Genomic DNA, 21,521 nt, shown 5'->3' with positions numbered 1-21,521 from the left:
TTCTCACTCCGTTTGAAAGTATTTTCTCTCTAAATCCGTCAAAGCCTTACTAGCATATGCAATGACTCTAATATGCGCATGAGAGTTCTGCTGCAGTAAAACTGCTCCTAGTCCTGTAGGGCTAGCCTCTGTGATAAGTTTGGTGAGATCTTTGGGGTTGAAAAATCCTAAGTACTCTATCTTGCCGATCTCTTCTTTCACTGCTTTGAATGCTGAGCTTTCCTTCGTTGTCCATTTAAATGGTACATCAGCACGAAGAAGCTCCCTTAAGCAGGCTGTTCGGGATGCCAGATCTGGTACGAAACGACCAACGTAACAAGCCAGCCCCAAAAAACTTCGCAGCTCTGACACATTCTGTGGTTCTCGAAATTTTTGAATGGCTGCGATCCTGTTCTCGGTGGGACGCACCCCATTGACGGAGAGCTCGTGTCCTAAAAATTCCAAAGTATCGACAACATATACGCACTTTTTTTTTGTTGAGAAGAACATCGTATTCAGATAATCTTTGTAGCCTTTTGTCGTGCTCTTCCCTTGATCTACCGTGAACAACCACATCGTCCAGATCAGCGTTGCCAGTATTCCAGATTTATCTGGATTTTCCAGATTTTCAGTCGTCTTGCCAGACACACAGACACATCACGTTTATTTCCAGATTTTTAAAATATGTACCAGATTTTCCCAGATTTTCCCAGATTTTTAAAATATGTTGCATTAACAATATCACTAATATTGATTTACCGTTTATTTTTCCAAAAACATCACTGTTTCCATTGTACACTATTGCAGCATCGTACATGGAATTGTTACACCATGTTTGCTGCAAAAGTGATATATCATGATCATTGTTTTATGTTTTGTGGGAGCTGAAATTTGAGCCACTGAAGATTGAAATGATCATCACATCTGTCAGAAATAAAAATTTGCAAAGATTTACCATATTAAAAAATTGGTGTAAGAAAACGGCAATAACGTTTGGAATTATGAACCAGATTTTTCGAGCAAATGTTCGTACATTTTATTTTTAACTTAATTTACAATCGAAACTAATTATTAACAACAAAAATTTAAAGCATTTTAATTATTTTTGTTAGTTCATCAAAAAATCATGAAAATTTGATAAGCTCCAAGATCGCAACAAATTTCAGTATTTCGAGGCATGGAGACATTTGTAAAATGTTGAAACTTAGAGCAATCAAAAAATTGTTTAGAGCTTAAAACGAAAAAGCCTGGCTTTAGAATCTTGACAAATTTTCGGGATCCTGACACCAAGCCTGGCACTTTGAAGTATGTTGGTGCGATTTTTGAGGATAATTAATAAGATTTTTAAAGGAGAATTTAAAAGGCATTTGATCATTCCCAGCACTTTTATAGTATCATAGGATTCTGAGTAACCTTAGAATTTTCAATTACTTTAGAATTCTGGATTGCCTTTAGGAAGTGTGAGGTGAATTCCTTCTGAATTCAAAGGAGCAGGCTTGATGGAGCCTCACTCGCGAGTTTGAAATGAGCCGAGCCTAGCATTTTTCTGATGAGTAGAATGCCTACTGCCAAATCATTCAACTGAGCTTCAGAGCTTGTGAGCGAAGGGGGATAAAATGAGAGTGAGGTTTGCTGCCATTCATGTTCATGTTTTCTATCACACGCTTTTGCTCTCACTCAGGATGAACTCTGAGCTACTTGCGTCTATCAAAAAAATCATCCGCCGTCTTGAAAAGCGCACCTCACGTCAAATCATCCTCTCGCTGTAGTCCACTCTCCCTCTCTCTCTCTCTCTCTCTCGAGGAGTTTTTGTTTACTTCTTCCATATTCACTCGAGGTGAGGGCTGGCTAAACTCGCAGGACAAGAGTGTTTTAAAACCTCCAATGAGTTTGAGGAGTTTCAGCAAGCCTGATTCTGAGTAGAGTTCCATCTGAGATGATAATTGCATAGAGAGGAGATTGTGTGGAGGAAGCGAATAGAGCATTTGTAAGGAAATCTGGGAATAATATAATGGGTATGGCGAAGAAAATCCATAAGGGAATCGTTAAGATAATTTTAATGGAATTCTAACGAATGTTTGTATGAAATTTCGTGATTAATTATAATCAAATCCTGATGAATGTGGGCGTCTTAGTGGAATACCTGTATAATGAGAGAGAGAAGGATTAGTATTTTCCATTTAATTCCACTACTTTATTTGCTTATCCTTGACAGATACGCGTATTTCGTCTACAATGTGCAGACTTCTTCAGTGTCTTGTACTATTATATAGTCGAGTATTAGTACAAGACACTGAAGAAGTCTGCACATTGTAGACGAAATACACGTATCTGTCAAGGATAAGCAAATAAAGTAGTGGAATTAAAAGGAAAATACTAATCCTTCTCTCTCTCATTATATAATCAAATGTTGACGAATTTAAAATGAATTCTAAGAGAAGAAGCTCAAAGAAGGGTGTACCAAGGAATTTATGCAGAATATTCCAAGTGAATTTCGTGAAGAATAATGAATACTGGGAATTATTGCCAGTTTGAGGGAATTATAGAATTGAAGAGTGATTTCTAAGACATTTTTAAAGATATTCAAGAGAACGCCTAGAATGTTATTGAAAAATATGGAAATTAATGTTAGTGAACTCATAAGTATGATGAAATTTTAGGATGAAGAGTTCCAAGGAAATTCAGATTAGCAAACATTTCCATGATCTGGGACTTCCATTTGAGTTTAATAGTAAATTGTTTTTTTTTGGCATCGTGGATTAATCATGATTATGTTGAAGTAGTGGTTATGTGGTTAGCGGAGTTACCCGTAGTTTAGGTTAATTGTGTGCGTGCCACGAAGTAAGGATTAGATTTGTTCAGGACCTAACACCACTGCGACCAGTAATTTGATCTATTGTAGTATATCCCGTGTGCTTAATTTAGTGCATGTCGCATTACCACCGGTTGGAAACTAACGATTTAAAATTGGCTCACTACTTGACTAGCCTATTGGTCCCAAGCAAATCGTTTAACCTACCCCATTCTAGTCAAAATTCTAGTACTACACTATGTTTGTTTTGATTCGCTATGTAAATTTGACAGATAAAATGAGGGTATTCGTTTTTTTACAGTTGTCATTCTTGCATTTATCGCAAGGATCCGACTCTAATTGAAAGGTCCGACTCTTTATAGGTTACAGTAAAAACAACATTTAAAAATATTAAGTATTTTTTACATAAGGCTTAACTCTGTACGGGTATTCAAACTTTTTGGACGCATTGTGAAAATAATTTTCCTAGCTTTTTTATGGCTATGGTCAGGCATGGACAATCATTTGCATTCATTTCATACATTCATTTACATTCATTTGCCTCTAACTTTTGTCATCAACAGCATTCCACAAAATGATGTATGTAGCTTTTATAGGTACTGTTATTAGCTACAACTTTTGTTAACAAGTCAAATCCGTATCTCTGATGCATGACGAACAAGAGCGAAGAGAAGCCACTACTGTTTTTCAGTGAATGTATTTTACATTCACTGAAAAACAGTAACAAGTTCTGTCTGCTCTAGTTCGTGATGCATAAAAGATACAGAGTTGAGTTATGAGCAAAAGTTGTAGCTAATAACAAAACCTACAAAAGCTCTATACATCATTTTGCGAAATGCTGTTGATAACAAAAGTTAGAGGCAAATGAATGTTAATGAATGTATGAAATGAATGCAAATGATTTTACATGCCTGGTTATGGTACATCAATTTGATTTCAATAGCATTATTGTCGCTACAGTTTAAAACTGAAATAACCCACTAGCAAAAAACGATTTTACTCTTTTTCTAAACGTCATACATAGCGTCGGAAGAAGTGCGCTTGAATCGCACAATGATACGCTATAATGCGTACTACTTCCGATACTATGTATAACGTATAAATCTAGAGAAAAATCAATTTTCAGTGGTGGGTTATTCCAGTTTTCAACTGTAGTAACAATATTTTAAAATAGGATTTTTACGTATTCGGATGTTTCTGAGCATTCCAGATTTTTCCAGATTTTATATTCTAACTTGAACAGATTTTCTTAAAAATTACCCGGCAACGCTGGTCACTACTACCTTGTACATGCCCACGTCGTCCGCAACTGTAGCATATAAACCGATTATTCGATGACAGGTCACGTCCAACTCGTTTTGGAAATCGCGGTTTGAATCCAACATTTTGCCGTTGGTTGATCTGGTTTCGATCCAAAATAGCATTAATATCATGGTATTCAGGTTTTGGATGGTTATGGAACTTCCTTGACTGATCACAGGATTCAGCCATGCTAGTTCCCAATGCAACAATTTCTTCCAGAGTACGATCCCTTTCGAGAAGCTCAATACGCAAGTCCTCCGAAAAACACCCTTGAGCTATACGATCTGCCGATGGCTGGTAGTTATATCTAGCGATTTGTTTGCGCAGACGCATTATGAAATCGGCAAAATGTTCGTCTTTACCTTGTACGATTTGGTGGAACAAATGGCGCTCATAGGTCTTGCGACGGAAAGGTTCGAAATACCCATCGAGACATTTAATCGCCACATCATAGAAAGGAGGATCCACAGAAACGTGCGGTACTTGGTCAACTCCCGGTAGATGACGGAGCAGTTGTTGCAACCCTGGCTTTCCCAAATATGCCAAGTGGGCTCGCTTGTCGCGCTGAGATTCAATACGATGGGCGGCAAAAAACGATTCTAAATCAAGTTTCCAAACCTCCCATTCCCGCAATGCGCCATACATATTCATGGAAAACTGTGTTCAACCGGCTGGTGTAGTGCTCCTCCAAGTCGTGAAGTATTCGCCTGTTTTCCTCAGTCCGTTGTTTGAAAAGACGTTTCCTTGCTTTCCGTAACCTGTTTCGGAGGTTCCTAAGTTCCGTGGTCCGCCATGGTTGATTGTAGTGAACACGGAGGCAATGTCGTCGAATAGGAGTATATTTGTGGATGATATCGAAAATGGCACCATAAAACCGGAAAACAGCATCGTCAACGTCACAATCAGTCAAAAGCATCGTCCAGTCTATCGAGCCTATCCGGGCGTTGCTAAGGGGTTCATTGCAGAAGTTGAAATCGTAATAACAGCGGTCCAGCCCAACGTCGTCAGTATTACGAAGGTATTCAAATTTGATGATAAAAGATTTGTGATGAGCGTCGAGTTTTAAAATTCCACAGGGCGATTCGAAAAGTTCGATTCTGTCAGTATCACTAACGAAATCCAGGTCAAGTAATCTCTCGTTTACGTTACGTACATCCTGAACCTGCTGTAATCCACATGCAAGGATCGACTGGGTCAAAGCGATTTCTTGTTCAGATGAAGCGTTGGTCGGGATGTAAGAATTCATGTCGGCATCAAATTGCCATGATAGTCTAGGCAGATTATAGTCTCCCATAGTTATTATAGTTTCAGCAAGCTCACACAATTCTTGAACACAAGATGCATGATTGGAGAACATGGCGCAGTTCGAGTTAGACCTTAAGTAGACGCAACATATGTAGACCGACTGCATTGGCAACGAAACACACACGGCCACTTGCTCTAAACAATTGACATTAACTACTGGAACGTAAATGCTTTTTGACACCGGTCAGTACGCCTCCACCACGTAGCAGTTGAGATGTGGCTGGATTCCGATCGAGACGATAAATCACATAGTCGGACGAGAATTCAGAGTTTAATATGTCGCTGCCAAGCCACGTTTCGGTCAGCGCAATGACGTCATAGTCACAAGATGATAATGCCAAACGAAGATCGCTAATCCGCGGACATTCTGGTAAAAAATTGTAAGGGGGGGAGCGCATCTGGTGGATTCGGACGATGAAGTGCTTGAACCGTTTTTGCGGGACTAGAGCAAGAGCCTACTTGCTCGCATTCGCTGTTTCGGAAGCTGACGATGGTAGTGGGTTCAATAGGACTGGCTTTAAAAAATCCCGTTTTTTACCATTGTCTTCAAACTCCCGGAATCTTATGCCAGAGGGCCATGTGTCCAAACACATTGCTTTGGATTTCAGATCAGCTGCCATCCCAACTTTGTAGGACACGAAAGTTAGGGAACGTACGTCTTTGCCACGAGGAACAAGTTTAATTACAGTAGTATCACTCGTTCCCAAATTTGAGCGCACCATACACGTTACCGTTTCATCGCTGACATCTGGATGAATGTTCGACAAGTACAGCCAGAATTTGGTATCAGTCTCTTGATTGGCAGTTGCTGCAACAAGGTTGGGCTTCTTCATTTTCAACTTTTCGTTAAGTTTGAGTTTCTTTGAAATGAAAAAGGTTCGAAATGTTTCTTGTCCAATTATCTTCAAAGCAATACACTGTTTTATTGGTGATTCTCAACCATGCATCTTTCAAATTCTTAATACAGAGATGAATAGGAGCATCCCATATCAACCTTTTCCTTCAGATCATCACAGTCGTTCGATTGGTTCCAATTGGCAGGTGGACAGTACTGAAATACCAATTATGAATTAGTCTAAGTAAGATCAAAACAGGATCAACTCACATAGAATAGCAACGTTTTGACACAGTCATTCATTTCCTGTGGTATAAAGCTACATCCCGGGCGACCATCCTCGAAAGATATCGGCTTGACGGAAAATGCGGGAGTTTCGGTGACATTCTTGTAACACAAATCGATGGTATCGTTCAGCAATGGACCGAAATCTCGATCCATCCCGGCTGTCTCCAAAATGTGCCTCCGAGTATCCTCCATATCCAACGAGTTGTTTTTGAATGCTCCGATGGATTCGAACATACACTGCACAACACACTGAAAACAAAATCAAACACGAAAAATCGTCGGTGCTTGCGAACGGAAATTTATCCCAATGCAAAGCCTACTGATCCTTCCAACTTTTTCCCTCCACGTTGCGGCTCCGACTGTGGAGGAGTATGTGGAAATTTGTCGTCACATGCATCCACGATGGGTTGCTTGATTATACCCGGGATCTTGCAGCAGTCCCGAGCCCGTGCTGTATGGTTTCTACACGAACTAAGGTCAGCTGTGCCCTAAAAAATGAGAGAATAAATTCGAATTTAATGCCTAGGGAACCTCTAATGTCAGCGTATTACCAAGTAGACAAGGGCGGTGATGAGAAAACACAATACGTATAATTTTTCCAACATTGTCTCCGTCATATCTGTCAGTAGGTACTGCTACATTAACCACAGATTGCTACCGCGCCAAATATTTATCAGGTGTTAGGTGTTTATTTATTATAAATGTCATGCTAAATGAAGGTGCAATCAAAGTAATTTTGTTGCGATACGATCAGGCAAATTTGAGTTGAATTGAGCTTGACAATGTGTTCCCAAAATTAAATATAGATAGGAAAAATAATAATGATTGAGCAGTTTTTCTTTTTGAATAAAAGCACTTGTCATGCGTGGGAAGCCAACGGTTACTACGATGGTCATTTTGCTGCTTGCATTTATCCTGGCTACTGCGGTCTGCAATCAATTAATTTCCTAAAAATTTCATTTATCAATATTGTCTATTGTCAGGTCTTTGCCCAACCACCGGCGGAAAGAAAAACTTGCTTTCAAGGAAACCTGAAGAAGGCTGCGGAGTGCTGTCCCTTACCACGGTTGATGAGTAAGGCGATTGCCGATACGTGCAATTTGAAATTCAAAAATCTTAGTCCAAGACCCCCTCCCGGAGTGCGTAAAACGGAAGGATCGGTAAGAAGAGTTAAGCAACATATTTCTAGGAATAACCGATCAAATTTCAGTGCGTGACGGAGTGTATCTTCCTGGCCATTGGAGGTTATAATGCAACCAGTAAATCGCTGAACATTGAAGCGGTTCGGAAAGCAATCCTGACGACTGCTGCCGATGCGAAGGCATTCGTGCCGTTATTCAACAGCAGCATCGATTATTGTTATCCGATAATTTCCCAAGATCCACAGTTTTCCGCGACTCCCGTTTCGCCCATTCCGGGAAGAGGCGGGTGCAGCTTCCTGCCACCGGCCTTGATGAATTGCATTAAGATTGAGCTTTTCGAGGTGCGTGTGATTGGATGATAAATTAAATACAATATGATAATAAGCGTTTTCCGCTACAGAAATGCCCAAAGAACCAATGGACGGATATGCCTGAATGTAATCAGCTGAAGGAGAAACTTGCTAGCGGATGTTCGTACTCTTCTATTGTTAATGGATAATGTGTGACTTTTTATAACCTAATTGTAATGTAAAATAAATGGTTCACAAGAATCAAACATTGTTTTATTTACCCTTGAAAAACAAACGTCAGATGAGTTAATAGTATTGTTGAAAGTAAGACTCCAACAATTTTTTTTTTCCTCTGTTCGGGACCTAACACTACTGCGACCAGTAAATTGATCTATTGTAGTATATCCCGTGTACTTAGTTTAGTGCATGTCGTATTACTCCATCACTATTGAGAAATGATGAAGTATTTGATTTTTTTACAGTTGCCACGCTTGTATTTATCGCAAGGATCCGAGTCTAATTGAAAGGTCCCGCTATTTATACCCTTCGGAGTGTTGAAACACCCTCCAAAGGCGCGCCCCTTTGTCAGTCAAAATTGGATTCCTTAGCAACAAAATTAAGGTATGACACCGATAATGACCATGCATCAGAACCCTATTCTTAACCACTTCAAACTAGGGAACAACGAAGAGAAAATTAGGAATCACATAGATGAAGACAACTAACTCATTTTTTTTTCCTTGTTTCAAGATCATCCTCGGTAGACAAAGCCGAGTCTTGTCACTATCAACAAGGCAAAAAAAGTAACAAGGACTAAGATGTGTTCCTTGGATTACTGAAAAATCCTGTTCCCCTAGTTTGAAGTAGTCAGGACTAGGAATCGGTGGTAGATCTTACATCCCGTAACGTACCACGAAAAGGTGATCTACCCACGTTACGGGGCGTTATCAAATTCATGATTTTTGTTAGAATGTTAGCTCACTAAAATTCCGAAGATATTATCTAATTTGAACAGACAGTGTGTGTAAGGAAGATCCTGCTAGGGTTCTCAAAAAATCCGGCTTATGCGCCAGACGAAGAAGTCGTCTGCCGCATGTTGGCATCAAGTATTCACGGTGAACGGAGGCTTTTGCAATCGTAGCGATTGAAGGAGGTGTTTAGAGAATACTTTGAGTCAGGCGAGTCGAGTGAATTGTGCGAAGGTGGTTTTGGTCGATGGTAATTTGGATTCGGTGTGTGGCGCTATGTGTGTCGAATAGATTTGGATTGCAAGAGTTTGGTGAAAAATTGTAGCTTTGTAGAAAAAGTACAGTTGAATGCGCAGTTTTGTTCGGGTGGCGGAGCGCGGCGCGGCGTTGGTTCGGGTTAGGTTGGAACGAAAACTTGATAGGGGAAAAAAGGTGTCAATGGTCTCAAGCGAAGCTCTTTTGGGAGAGAATGGAGGGGAACTTCAATGAAGTGCTAGAGTGAAAGCAAGTTGGGAGAGTGAGACACATAAGCTGCCGACAGGGTTTTGAAGAAACACGAAGTGCAAGGGAAGCAGAATATCACAAGAAGAAATAAATAAGATGAAGAAGAATGGTGGCGTGCAGACCAGAGATGCCAGATCTACGGAAATCTCCGTAGATCTACGGATTTGACAAATTTTTGCGGAAATACGGATCCGTAGGCAAAATCTACGGAATTCGGTACAGTTTCTACGGATTTTTTATTCAGTGTACGTCAGTTTACTAGTTTGCTCCCTTCAGAATCCAATTTAACTATCTAGAGTATAATCTGATTCTGAAGGGAAAGAAGCATAAAGTAAAATACACCCCTGCAACTTGTCAACCGTTTTCTTGCTCGTTTTCCAACGCAACGAAAATAGAAACGTGCTACAAGACCCAATTACCGAGCTGTACCTGAAGGAGCCTCCCTTAGCTCAGTCGGTAAAGGCGCAGCTACAAAGCAAGACCATGCTGGAGGTGGCTGGGTTCGATTCCCGGTCCGGTCTAGGAATTTTTCGTGTTGGAAAATTTCTCGACTTCCCTAGGCATAGGGTATAATGGTACTTGCCACACAATTATACTAATGAAAAATGGTACAGGCATCGAAAGCTCTCAATTAATAACTGTGGAAGTGCATCTAGAACACTAAGTTAAGAGTACGCAATAAGCTAATATGCGATATGCAATAAGCTTGAAATGCGAAGAAGAAGAAGAAGACCTGGAGTTGCTTAATTTAATTCTGCCGATTGTCGATAAAACTAACAAGCTTTTTCAAACAGAAAAGCCAGAAACCATATCCATGCACTCTACTTTGACACGAAAAGTGAACCAAATCTTGGGCTATTTCGTAAAACCTCAAGTTTTGCTCGCTGCTTCTAATCCGCAAGAGCTTAGATTTGAAAACAACGATCTCAAACCATCGGGTGAAATATACTTTGACGTTAAAGTATCAGTCCTCATCAGCTCCGTAAAATATGACAGGAAAAGAATTACAGAATTTTAAAACCGGTGCTTAAATGTGGAGCTGGTTAAGCAAATGCTTAAACGATTGCAATTAGATAATGTGGTATTCAGGAATCTAACTCTCTTGGAGCCGAAAAAACTGAAGCAATCCACTAGTTTGGGCCATCTACTCGGTCATTTCATCAACGTAATTGACAAAGAAGACTGGCAGCAAGTCGATAATGAGTTCAGTGAGCTGCAAGTTTTCGACTTTAAAGACATCGGCGTTACGGATGAAGACAACCCAAGTATAATTTTTGGTTTTATGAGGGTTCTGGAGACCATGATTAAATGAAGCAATGAAATTGGGTTGTTATTGGAATGATTTAAATAAACCGGGAAAAACCACTCAATAAATTTTGGTATCCATGACATTGTTATACCTGTGCTCTTGACATTTTTACCAAGGGGATGAGAACTTAAGGGGGTTAGGTTTTTATAAGTTTTTTAATGGAAATGACACTGATGAAGACTGCACATTGTAATTGAAAAAAATTATTAAGTGGAATTAAATGGATGATATCCTTTTCTGCTGTTTAATATTTCTTAAAGAAAAGTATACATAGCACTTGTAAAACCAACTTTTGATAGTTGAAGATGCTAATTTCATTTCAACTTTTGATGTTACACCCGGAGGGTTGGTTGTCTTTATTAAGACTGAAAATCTCCTTAATAAAGACAACCAACCAAGTGGGTCATCATTTTCTCCAATACTAATTTGACGAAAATCCCGAACAAAATTGAAATCGTTGGCGCGACCTCTTAACGTTGACCAATTCAGCTGATTCTTTGCACAGATGTTTGTTTTTGTGTTATGAACTGAACTAGGGGGTGGCCTATATAAATCTTTTTTTCCAGAATGAAACACCTTTTTTTTTATATCTTTATTAAGGATGAAACACCTTAGTGTGCACGTGTTAGTAAGAGTGGTTTCGAAAAATCGAAATTTGAAACCATTTTAAAAAAAGTTCTTTCATCGATTTATCATTTAACGTAAAATATCACCTATCAGAAGTTCGACAAAAAAAAACCGTAGAAATCCGTAGATTTGAATAAGTCTACGGAATTGCAAAGAAAAAAATCTGGCATCTCTGGTGCAGACTGCAATGAGCAGTTTGTATGTTATGTGAGTGGGGTAGAAGTAATCAGTGGATGGAGCTTTTGTCATCATTGATACTGGGCTCTTGTATATGTAGTAAGTAAAGGACATTTTTAGAGAAAAGCGAGATGATTGAATGCATCGAAAGTGGTTGCGAATTTGATTTCGGTGTACGGCGATAGTTGATGCTACAAGTAAGGGGTGAGTAATTGAAGTTAAGGAAGATAAAGTACAGTTAGAGCGCAGATCTATCCAGGTGGCGGAGCGCAGCGTTGGTTCGTGTGTTTGGAGGGAAAAGTTGACAGGAGAAAAAGTGTGTAGAGTTCCTACGCGAGGGGAACGAAAGAGGGAAAAAAAGTAGAAGGGTCTGTGCCTAGGGGCACGAACGGAAGCTTGACGTAGGACCGCTAGTGGACGGAATAAATGTGAAGAGCATTAAGTTCTTTTAATTGATCAAATCAGGCATAACATTTGATAACGGCACAAAAGCATTTGTAAACAAACATTCTAAGGCCCTTTACACGCAAATGATGTTGTTGGTTTGCGTGGGCGTACTTTGGTTCGCGTGTAAAGGGCCTTAGAAGGTTTGTTTACAAATGCTTTTGTGCCGTTATCAAATGTTATGCCTGAAATATCTATTATCTCAACTCTTTCCGTTTTTGAATTGTAGGCGATCCAAATTTGTAGTAATCTTTTTAAAAAAGAAAGTTGATTACGAGAATCAATCCAAATCAATTACACCCCTGCTTCCAAGTTTGTGTGGTGGTTCTGAATATGGACAAACAAGCACAGATAAATTCTATTCCAACTCTTTACTGATGTAAGCTTGATGGCCCTGAAAAGGGCCGTTTTATTGAAGAGGACATCCATGGCCACTTACGCTTGGCGTGTTTAGAGTAGGTGACAGCATCACGGACCTCATTTTCCACGAACACCTTCAGCACACCTCGTAGATCAGACCGGAGATACGTCAGACACTGCCACGGCGAGCCAGACGACGGATGGTGGTTATCTCGAAGAATTTGCGATGACGATTGGCACCTCCTTTGCCACGACCTACTGCTGCTATTGCTGACCACGCCGTCCGAAGCGAAAATGAGCTGATACCAGTTTGTTTAAATGATCTTTATTTTAGTTTAACTTGGACGATTACCATATAAATTTTTACTAAGTGATTTAATTGCTTTCTTCATCTTTAGGTATGGGCAAAATTCAAAATTTGTTTTACAGAATTAGTCCTAGACTTAGTACACGGTCGACCACCTTGGTGGGATTGGTTTGTTTAGTTTTTAGAATTTGAAGAGAAACTACTTAATACTACTATTTACAGCTTAAAACTAACCTACTCTACTATATACACTTAACCTACTATGTACAAATTGCTTATTAAAGCATGTTCAGAAAGATTGCATTTTTGAATAAATTTAGTTGTCATATCATCAATTTTGGAATCTACTTTGGGAATTTCTGCCTCTTGATGGAGGTCTGCTATTGTTGTGTCGAATGGACGATCTAGGATCATCCTCAACACTCTATTCTGTGCAACCTGGATTTTGTTCCTGTGGGTCTGAGCGCACGATTCCCACACCGGGGCGGCATAGAAGATCGCGGGGGCTATGATCTGTTTGTAAACAGCCAGTTTGTTTTGCCTTGAGAGGCGGGATCTGCGGCAAATGAGCGGATACAAACACCTAACCAAGGCGGAGCACTTAACTAGGGTTTTCTCTATGTGCGAGCGGAACAGGAGCTTCTCATCGAACAACATCCCGAGATAAGTAACATCAGTGGACCACTCGACCCTTGTACCATCCATTATTACGGTACAGGAGGGAGACGGTTTAAGTTTTAATGATTGTCTGTGAAGGAACATGATCGCTTGGGTTTTCGAGGCGTTGATTTTGATTTTCCACGTGGTGGCATAATCAGTAAAGGTGTCAAGGCATCGTTGGAGCTTGTTCGTAATTTCACGAGGCATCCTACCCTTGACGGCTATCGCGGTGTCATCTGCAAACAGAAAGAACACGCAACCGTCTCCTAGAGGAGGAATGTCCGACGTGTAGATGCTGTAAAGCAGTGGTCCCAGCAGACTCCCTTGCGGAACACCTGCTGGGATCGGAAATTGTCCCGAAAGGGAACTATTCAACGACACCCTGAACGACCTTTGCTGGAGATAGTTACGGGTGATTTTCACAAGGTATGGTGGAAAGTTGGAGTTACAAAGCTTGTATATAAGTCCGTCGTGCCAGACATTGTCAAACGCCTTTTCGACGTCTAACAAGGCCATGGCTGTGGACTTGGATACAGCTTTGTTACTCCGGATGTTATTCATCACCCGCACTAGCTGATGATTGGTGGAATGCCCCTTACGGAACCCGAACTGTTCCGGAAGAAGAATGTCATGTTCCTCCACAAACTTGTTTAGTCGGCTGAGGATCAATTTTTCGAACAGCTTGCTCAGCGCTGAGAGCAGGCTAATCGGTCTGTAGCTTGACGGTAGTGAAGGGTCTTTCCCAGGTTTGCGGATCGGGATGATTTTTGCCACCTTCCAGATGCTTGGAAAGTAGTGCAGCTCCAAGCATCTGTTGAAGGTGGCAGCTAGCAGCGAGTGCACCCTCGGGCTGAGATTTTTCAACGCTAGGTTGAATATTCCGTCAAACCCGGGAGCCTTCATGTTCTTACTGTATTTCAGCGCTGAGCAAATTTGTTCCTCTGTAATCCGTTCTTCTGGAGGGACGGCACAAGGGGAGGCATCTAACGTCAGGACGCACTGCGCAACCTGGTTCTCGAGTGGACTTGGGATTTTAGAGCCAAGCAAATGCGACTGGGCAATGTGCTCCCCAATCGCATTGGCCTTCTCTTCGTTGGTGATAAGCCGTTCGTCATTGACTCTAAGTGGTGGAATGGGCTTGGGGTGAGACTTCAGCACCTTGGCAACCTTCCAGAATGGTCTGGAACGGTCGTCCAGGTTCTGAACGAGCCGCCCGAAACTCTCGTTCCGGATTGAGACCATTCTGGAAGCGATCTGCCGATTCAGATCGACCATTTCGTATTTACGCTGCAGATCCCCAGTCCGCTGAAACTGGCGTCTACGAACATTTCTGAGCCGAATCAAGAGTTTGGTGTGGGAATCAATTGCTTGAAACTTACCCCTCACAGGAACTCGTCGAACGCACTCTTCGTCAGCCACGGATATGGCTTGATGCAGACCCTCCAGGGCCCGGTCGATGTCATCCACTGTGTCGAGCGGTGGGTTGTCGTCGATGTGGCGGTCGACCACGCGTCGAAACTGGACCCAGTTGACTCGATGGTAGTCCTTCCGCTGGCACGGTGCAGGGGCCACGTTGTAGCCCAGCTCGGTCAGCACCGGTTGGTGGTCCGAACTCAGGTCGTTGACGGCAACCGGCTTGGCTAATCTGGTGTTTGCCAAGAACAGGTCCAGCGTCGATGGGTTGCCCGTCGGTGATGTGAAGGTTGGTTCGTCCGGAAACCAGACGGAATAGAGACCATGCTGGGAATGGTCGAATAGCAGGCGGCCGTTCTGGTTCTGCTGGTAGTTCCGCCAGGCCTCGTGCCGGGCGTTCAGGTCCCCTCCGATTACAAAGCGGGCATTGGTGTGGGTTATGATGGCAAGGTCGTTCTTGAACTGCTGTGCTGTACCATTGCTAACGGTACATTGCCGGGGGCAGTAGGCGGCGATGAACCGGACGTTTCCGGTCGATGTTTCCACCTCTACGCCAACGGCCTCGATGATGGAAGTGCGGTAGTGGGGTAGGGTGCAGTACTTGATGCCTTTCTTGATGATGACCGCGACACCGCCCCCCCTGGAGCTGGTGCGATCAAGCCGGACAATGCTGTGGTCGGGCAGCCAGAAGCTGTCACCGGTCTTGAGGTGAGTCTCGGTGAGAAGGCCCACGTCGATGTCGTGCTTGCGGAGGAAGTCTGCAAGCTCAATGTTTTTCGCCCCTACGGAGCGAGCGTTCCAGTTGGCGATCTTTATGGGTTCACGGTCCATAATTAGCGACGAAGGAGATGATAGCTTGGAGCTGTTGTGTTCTTGTTGCGCAGGTGCGCTTGATGATGATGGCCTGGGCCAACAGTGTGACGATCTCATCCGTTGACAGCGGAGAATCTTCTGTAGCTTCACCGGTTGTACCGGCCAATCCCGGAGCAGGGGGATCCGTCGATGGGCCGGAGGCTTGACTGGGTACTGCAGCGGCAGCCGACTGGGCAGCAGCCAACTGTTGGTTGAGCGGGAGCGGCGCCAACACTGGAATTGGCCGTGGTTGGACCGGTGATAACGGAGGAAAGTTCTGCGCGTTGTTTTCCGGGACCTTCTTGCGACCGGGCTGGTTGTTGGACGAGGCCTTCTTCCGGATCTCGGCGTATTCGGCCCGCTTCGGACAGGCCTTACTCGTGGCCTTGTGGGCAGCACCGCAGTTGGCGCATGTGGGAGCGGCTTCCTCGAGGCTGTCGCAGTCGTCGATCTTGTGGTTTTTGCCGCATTTGATGCAGCGGCTGGCCATGCGGCAGTTCCTGGTGCCGTGCCCGAACAATAGGCAGTTCGAGCACTGAGTGACGCCACGGTGGGTTGGCTTATACCGCTCCCACTTCACTACGATGTGGAACAGTGTGCGTGTCGTATGGAGATCCTTCACGGTTGTGGAGTTCTTCTGCAGATGGACCAAGTAGAGCTGGTCACGATACTTAATGGCCTTGCTGCGGGTCATCTTGTGGATTTCGACCGGCTTGAGGCCGTTCGCCTTAATCTCGTCCATTAAGGTGGTAGTGTCCATGTCGTGGAGCCCGCGCAGCACCACTTTCAGCGGCTTGGTGGCCTCGATGTCGTGGGAGAAGTACTCCAGCTTCATTCTGTCCAAGAGGGCCTGAACTGCGTTGAAGTGTTTTTCGGCCGGGACCATCAGTTTGTAGCCTTCCGTGCACCGTTGAATGGTGCAGCGAAGGCAATGCTTAATGTAGAAATCCAGCTGCTCCCATAGCCCGGGAGGGAAGCCCTTCACATAGAAGGGTGGCAACTTAACTTTTTTCGGCACCGTCTCAGGGTCCGACTGCGGCTGGGCTCCGTTCTGCAGGGCGGAGAACGGATTGTTGCTCAGCAGCTTTTTTGCTGCCGATGCGGTGGCGCTGATGTCTTCAGGTCTGGGTCGTTTAGTTCCGGGAGGCCCCGGCTGCGGGTCCGCAACGCCTGTCGGGACGGGCAATGGGGTTTTCTTCTGCTTCTTCTGAGCTGGCTCGGTGGTCGCGCCGTCTCCTGGGAGAGTCTGTTTTCCCGGTAAGCCGGCACTCGCGTTACCGCGCGATTTCTTACCCATGGTTGGGTCAGCGAGAGCGTCACTATACAACGCGGAGCTAATTCGACTTGCGAACGAACGAACGAAACTAGAGATAATTCAAATCGACTGAACTGCTCAACAGTCTGGCAGCGAATGAGCTGATACCAGACAGCAGCGCTGCTTTATATTTTTTAGGTTAAAGCAGAATAATGTGCAACCAAGTGGTATAAAAGCTACAAAGACTCCTCCCATTATGAGTAGTTTGCTATCAAGTAGCGACACTGGCTATTTTCTTTTGCGTACACGGCGAATGAGAACGACCCAAATTTGAGTTTAGTTCACTCATAATCGCCAAAAGTGTAGGAACTCAGCGATGAGTAAATTTGTCTCATGATTTCGTGTGGAAAACCTAAAAAATCTGCCAGAAAATGAGGAAATTGACGAAAATTTTATTCAGTCTCGGAGTAGTACCAATAGACTGAGTGAATCCAATCTTTACTTTTCTCAAATTCGGGAATTTTTCCAAGGCAAACTTACTCATCGCTGAGTTCCTGCACTTTATTTCTTATTTCTGAGATAACTAAACTCAAATTTGGGTCGTTCTCATTCGCCGTGATAGATATCGGCGTCTGTGGTTAGCGTGATTACCTCTCACCCCAGCAGGTCAATCTCAGTCGGCGCCACCGGCATGTTCTAAGGCATAACATCTCTGGGAGCTGCCTCCCTGGCGTCGGTAGCATTAGAGCTCAGTACGGAAAACAAATCTCGCGTCACTTTTCAATAGGTCCTATCTACATTGATCGATTCTCTTCATCGACACTCTCTTTCGTAAATATTCGGCTTCACAAATCAAGAGCAAATTTTCATTACGTCGAATGTAACAAAGGTAAACAAAGTCGAGCTATCAATGTCAATCGATTCTCCTGCTATTACACTATATACTGTCCGAATATAGGATCAAATCCCATTTTTAAATTTATTTACCAGTCAAATTGCTTTTGGACGTAATCACCTTCCGATCAAAATAGTTTTCGATGTTACTTAAGTCACCCAATTTCTATGGAGATGCCGTTTGACTTAAGTAACAGTGCTGAGAAACCCGTGAAAAGTGTACGTTCGTCGTTTCGCTTTCTCATTATTAAAGTGAATAAATCGAACTGTTTGTTGCTAAGATGATTTCGGTGGTCCTAAAATGATGAATGGGCTGCACGTAAGGAGACGTAATTGATAATTCTCCCGAATATCCTGGTAAATACATTTTGACTTAAGTAACAATAGGGGCCACCAATCGACGTATAATAACTTTTGACTTAAAAACCAGTATTTTTTAACATGAAAGCTAGCGAATTGCATTTGTATGATTAGAACCCTGCTATATATGTTAAACATTGATATCACTATGAGATTATACGAGTTTAATTGAAAATAGGAATAACTTTTCGGTCATCAAAGCAAAACTTTATTTTTCTCGGATTGGTTACTTACTTACTTACTTGTTACTTACGACATAATGAAAATTTTCTCTTGACTTGTTATAACGCTATCTTGATGGTGGTTTCTGTGTTGCAATTATTTGACAAACGTTATAAAATGTTATGACTCTGTAGTCTGAAGAAGACTTAAGTAGGTTGATAATGAATCACAAACAATATAATAAATATCGTGGTACAATTTATTTAATAATGTTGCTCTAATGGTTGGGATGTTGCTCTAAGTTTATCAGTTTATCTTCACATATGTTCTCAGAATCAAATCTAACAATCAGCCGGAAATTAAAAATGTGTATTGTTGGTATAACCCTTGACGGCGTTGAACGAACATCCTGATAATATTTTCAACCTAAGCGCATTGCATTCGGCTGTGGCGATCCATTTTTCTGTGGGACAATTCTAAAACAAAACGAATACTTCAAAACATAAACAAAAGACCTGTTCATTTTAACAGAAATGTTTGGAATGCACCGGGTCAACCTTGATTACTGTTCGTCATGTTAATTTGAACTTCGGTGCAAATTTTCAGCAAAAATGGTGATGATTTAGAGGTGCTTCAAGTTAATTTTATGTTTTTAGGTAATTTACGGCAGCAATTGTATCTGGAGACTGAAACAACGAAAACAGCTGTAACAACTTTCATAGCGAAGCTTAATGTGTTATCTACCAACTTTATTGCTAGAGGTTGACTATTCAAAGTGATTTTATTGAAGTTTGACTTAGCTTCATGCTCGACAAAATATTAAAAAGTGAAAATTTTTAAAGTATTTGTTCTACGAACTTTCCACCCATATGATATAAAAATGTGTAGTCTACGGCATAATGTTTCTTATACTGTTCTAGAGATTTCGTTCAAACATAGTTTTCGTGTAGATTCCACAGATTGAGAGCTAAAAATCAGGAAAGAGGCTATTATAGCTAAAATTCACAACACAACAGAACCAATACAAGTTTCTATTAGATTGACAGAATATGACAATGCAACTATTGCTTTTCGATGACGACCGATGACTGTTTCTTGATAGATGATTTTTTAGAAATATGAATCCTCAGTAGGCGTGTTTTTTTTATCAAAAGCTAGTGTCACTCGAGCCATTCGCAGTTTTCGTTGTTTCAGTCTCGAGATATAAATATTATAAGCCGTAATTACCTAAAAAAAACATAAAATTAACTTGAAGCACCTCTAAATCATCACCGATTTTGCTGAAAATTTGCACAGAAGTTCAAACTAACATGACAAACAGTAATCACGGTTGACCCGGTGCATCCCGAACATTTCTATTAAAATGAACAGGTCTAATAAACAATGATGGAAAAAAATATTCCAAGTCTTACCATAAATACATTCTCCTTGAAACAATCCAGAAAAACGGTGGGCACAAAACTACATCCTTCTCTTCTAGGATCCGGGGACACGGGTTTTACAAAAACAGCTGAATTGTTCATAATTCTTTCGTGGCAGTGATCCACAGAGTTATTTGTAATCATACCAAAGAGATTATTCACCCCAATAGATTTTACAAAAGCATCCTTTAATGCTTGCCCATCTATGCAGTTGTTCCGGAAAGAATCGATTTGGGTTAGAATACATGCCACAACACACTAAATGGAAACAAGGGAAAACAAATGTGAAATGATAATTTGAAGATTCATTCACAACACTCACAGATCCTTCCGTTTTCAAAGTCCATGGAGGCAATCGAGGCCCAGGGTTTCTGTGCTTTGCGGTACAAGCGTCGTCAATATCCTTATCGATGTATCGTGGCATCAGGCAGCAATCTCTGGCAACCTTGACGTTTCCAAGGAAACAGGAACGGTCATCCGGAGGAATCTGTGCTGCGGTCTGGGTTGATTTGGAAAATAGAAGGTTGAATGAGTTTAGCGTTGGACGCGTAATGAGAAAAGTTAGCCATTACCACTATTAGGAAAACTAGGCTAGCGGATAGACCGTTGATTGCCATGGCTACAAACGGAATGAATTTGCTGCTAAATGAAAATTGGAGTTGAAATACCTATCCAAACTTTATTAAATGCGGAAAAACACGTGCACCAAAGATTGTTATCTCCAAAATTGACTAAATAGAACGTACAAGTGCAAGTCATGTCATGTCATGATGGCTAATTTACTATACTATAAGTTAAGCGCTTCTACTATTGAATGCTCTAAGTGTAACAAAACGAAATTAACATTAAGATATTATAAGATAGCATATTAAAAGGCACACGATTAATGATGGATGTAAAATGTTGAATTTTTAATTTTGACGTAGGACTACGTCTGTGATTTCTATATGGGGGTACACTTTGTGAAAACCGAAAATGGAACATGTAACAAATTAAGAAAGATTTTGAACGTTAATAACTCAGCTGCTCCTGGTCCAATTTCAATAATTTTATCACCAATCGATCAGAAATATGGCTACGCATCGATAAAAATGTTGGCCAAGAGCATTCGCATTTTAAACTGGGGTTCTGAGTCGGGATGGGTCCAAGTTCTGATCAACAGAGGAATGCGGAGGTATCGGTCTCGACTTATTTTTCAAAATATTGGTCATCTTCCAAAATGGTTTTGCACAATCTTGTTGGCAAAATCGTTATTTCTGAGTTCCACCATCCTGGTCTGGATAATTTTGGTTAGCCTATTGACATTGGTCTTCAAGTGGGGCAGCCCAGAACGCTGGAACTACCTACGAATGGTGTTACGGAGCCTGATAAGTTCTTTGGTTGGGCTGTCAAGGTTCAGAGTATGACTCACCTGTCTGGATGCTGGTACGTGTTGCTCCCTGACACGGGATATCGCCTCTTCGATGGTTTGCAGACATTGATCGACTTCTTCGAACGACTCCGGTAGGACGTCGTAATCGATTGCTGTGTCCACACAGCGCTGATACTGCTGCCAGTTGACACGATGGTAATTTCGCCGGGAAACTTGAAACCTATTGGCCGAGGATCCTACTTCGGCCACCACGCTCAGTTCCTGATAGGCGATAGGTTGAGAGATGTTATCGCCAATGTTGCTGATGAAGATTTCGATTATGGCATGAGTTCCGGATCGACTCAACCGGGTGGGAGTGTCCAGACATAGGATGTTGTAGTGGGCTTCCTGCAGATCGTTGAATAATATTGTGCCGTTCTGGTTTCACCGACTATTGCCCCAGGCTTGATGCTTGGCGTTCAGGTCGCCAGCGATGACGAAATT

General features: G+C 42.1%; 1 protein-coding gene across 1 annotated transcript; it reads right to left on the bottom strand.

Moving 5' to 3' along the window:
* Positions 1 to 6,356: 6,356 nt before the first annotated feature.
* Positions 6,357 to 7,138, bottom strand: LOC135699550 (general odorant-binding protein 67-like). Its single transcript, XM_065219826.1, has 4 exons — positions 7,073 to 7,138; positions 6,842 to 7,009; positions 6,504 to 6,770; positions 6,357 to 6,449 (listed from the first exon to the last, which is right to left on the bottom strand). The coding sequence occupies exons 1-4, from the start codon at positions 7,136 to 7,138 to the stop codon at positions 6,357 to 6,359; spliced, it is 594 nt and encodes a 197-aa protein (XP_065075898.1).
* Positions 7,139 to 21,521: the final 14,383 nt, after the last annotated feature.

The sequence above is a fragment of the Ochlerotatus camptorhynchus genome, unplaced genomic scaffold (assembly GCF_037179485.1).
Source record: "Ochlerotatus camptorhynchus isolate MF236.1 unplaced genomic scaffold, CSIRO-AGI_Acam_v1.1 ptg000112l, whole genome shotgun sequence".
Taxonomy (NCBI): Eukaryota; Metazoa; Arthropoda; class Insecta; order Diptera; family Culicidae; genus Ochlerotatus; species Ochlerotatus camptorhynchus.
The sequence above is the reverse complement of the archived record's forward strand: the minus strand, read 5'-3'. Positions and strand labels throughout refer to the sequence as shown.

Excerpts from the sequence above, each read along its gene's own strand:
- LOC135699550 (XM_065219826.1), bottom strand. The coding sequence starts at position 7,138 with ATGACGGAGACAATGTTGGAAAAATTATACGTATTGTGTTTTCTCATC. Across the intron at positions 7,010-7,072 it reads TCACCGCCCTTGTCTACTTG|GGCACAGCTGACCTTAGTTC; the intron begins GTAATACGCTGA and ends CTCATTTTTTAG. Across the intron at positions 6,450-6,503 it reads TCAAAACGTTGCTATTCTAT|TACTGTCCACCTGCCAATTG; the intron begins GTGAGTTGATCC and ends TTGGTATTTCAG.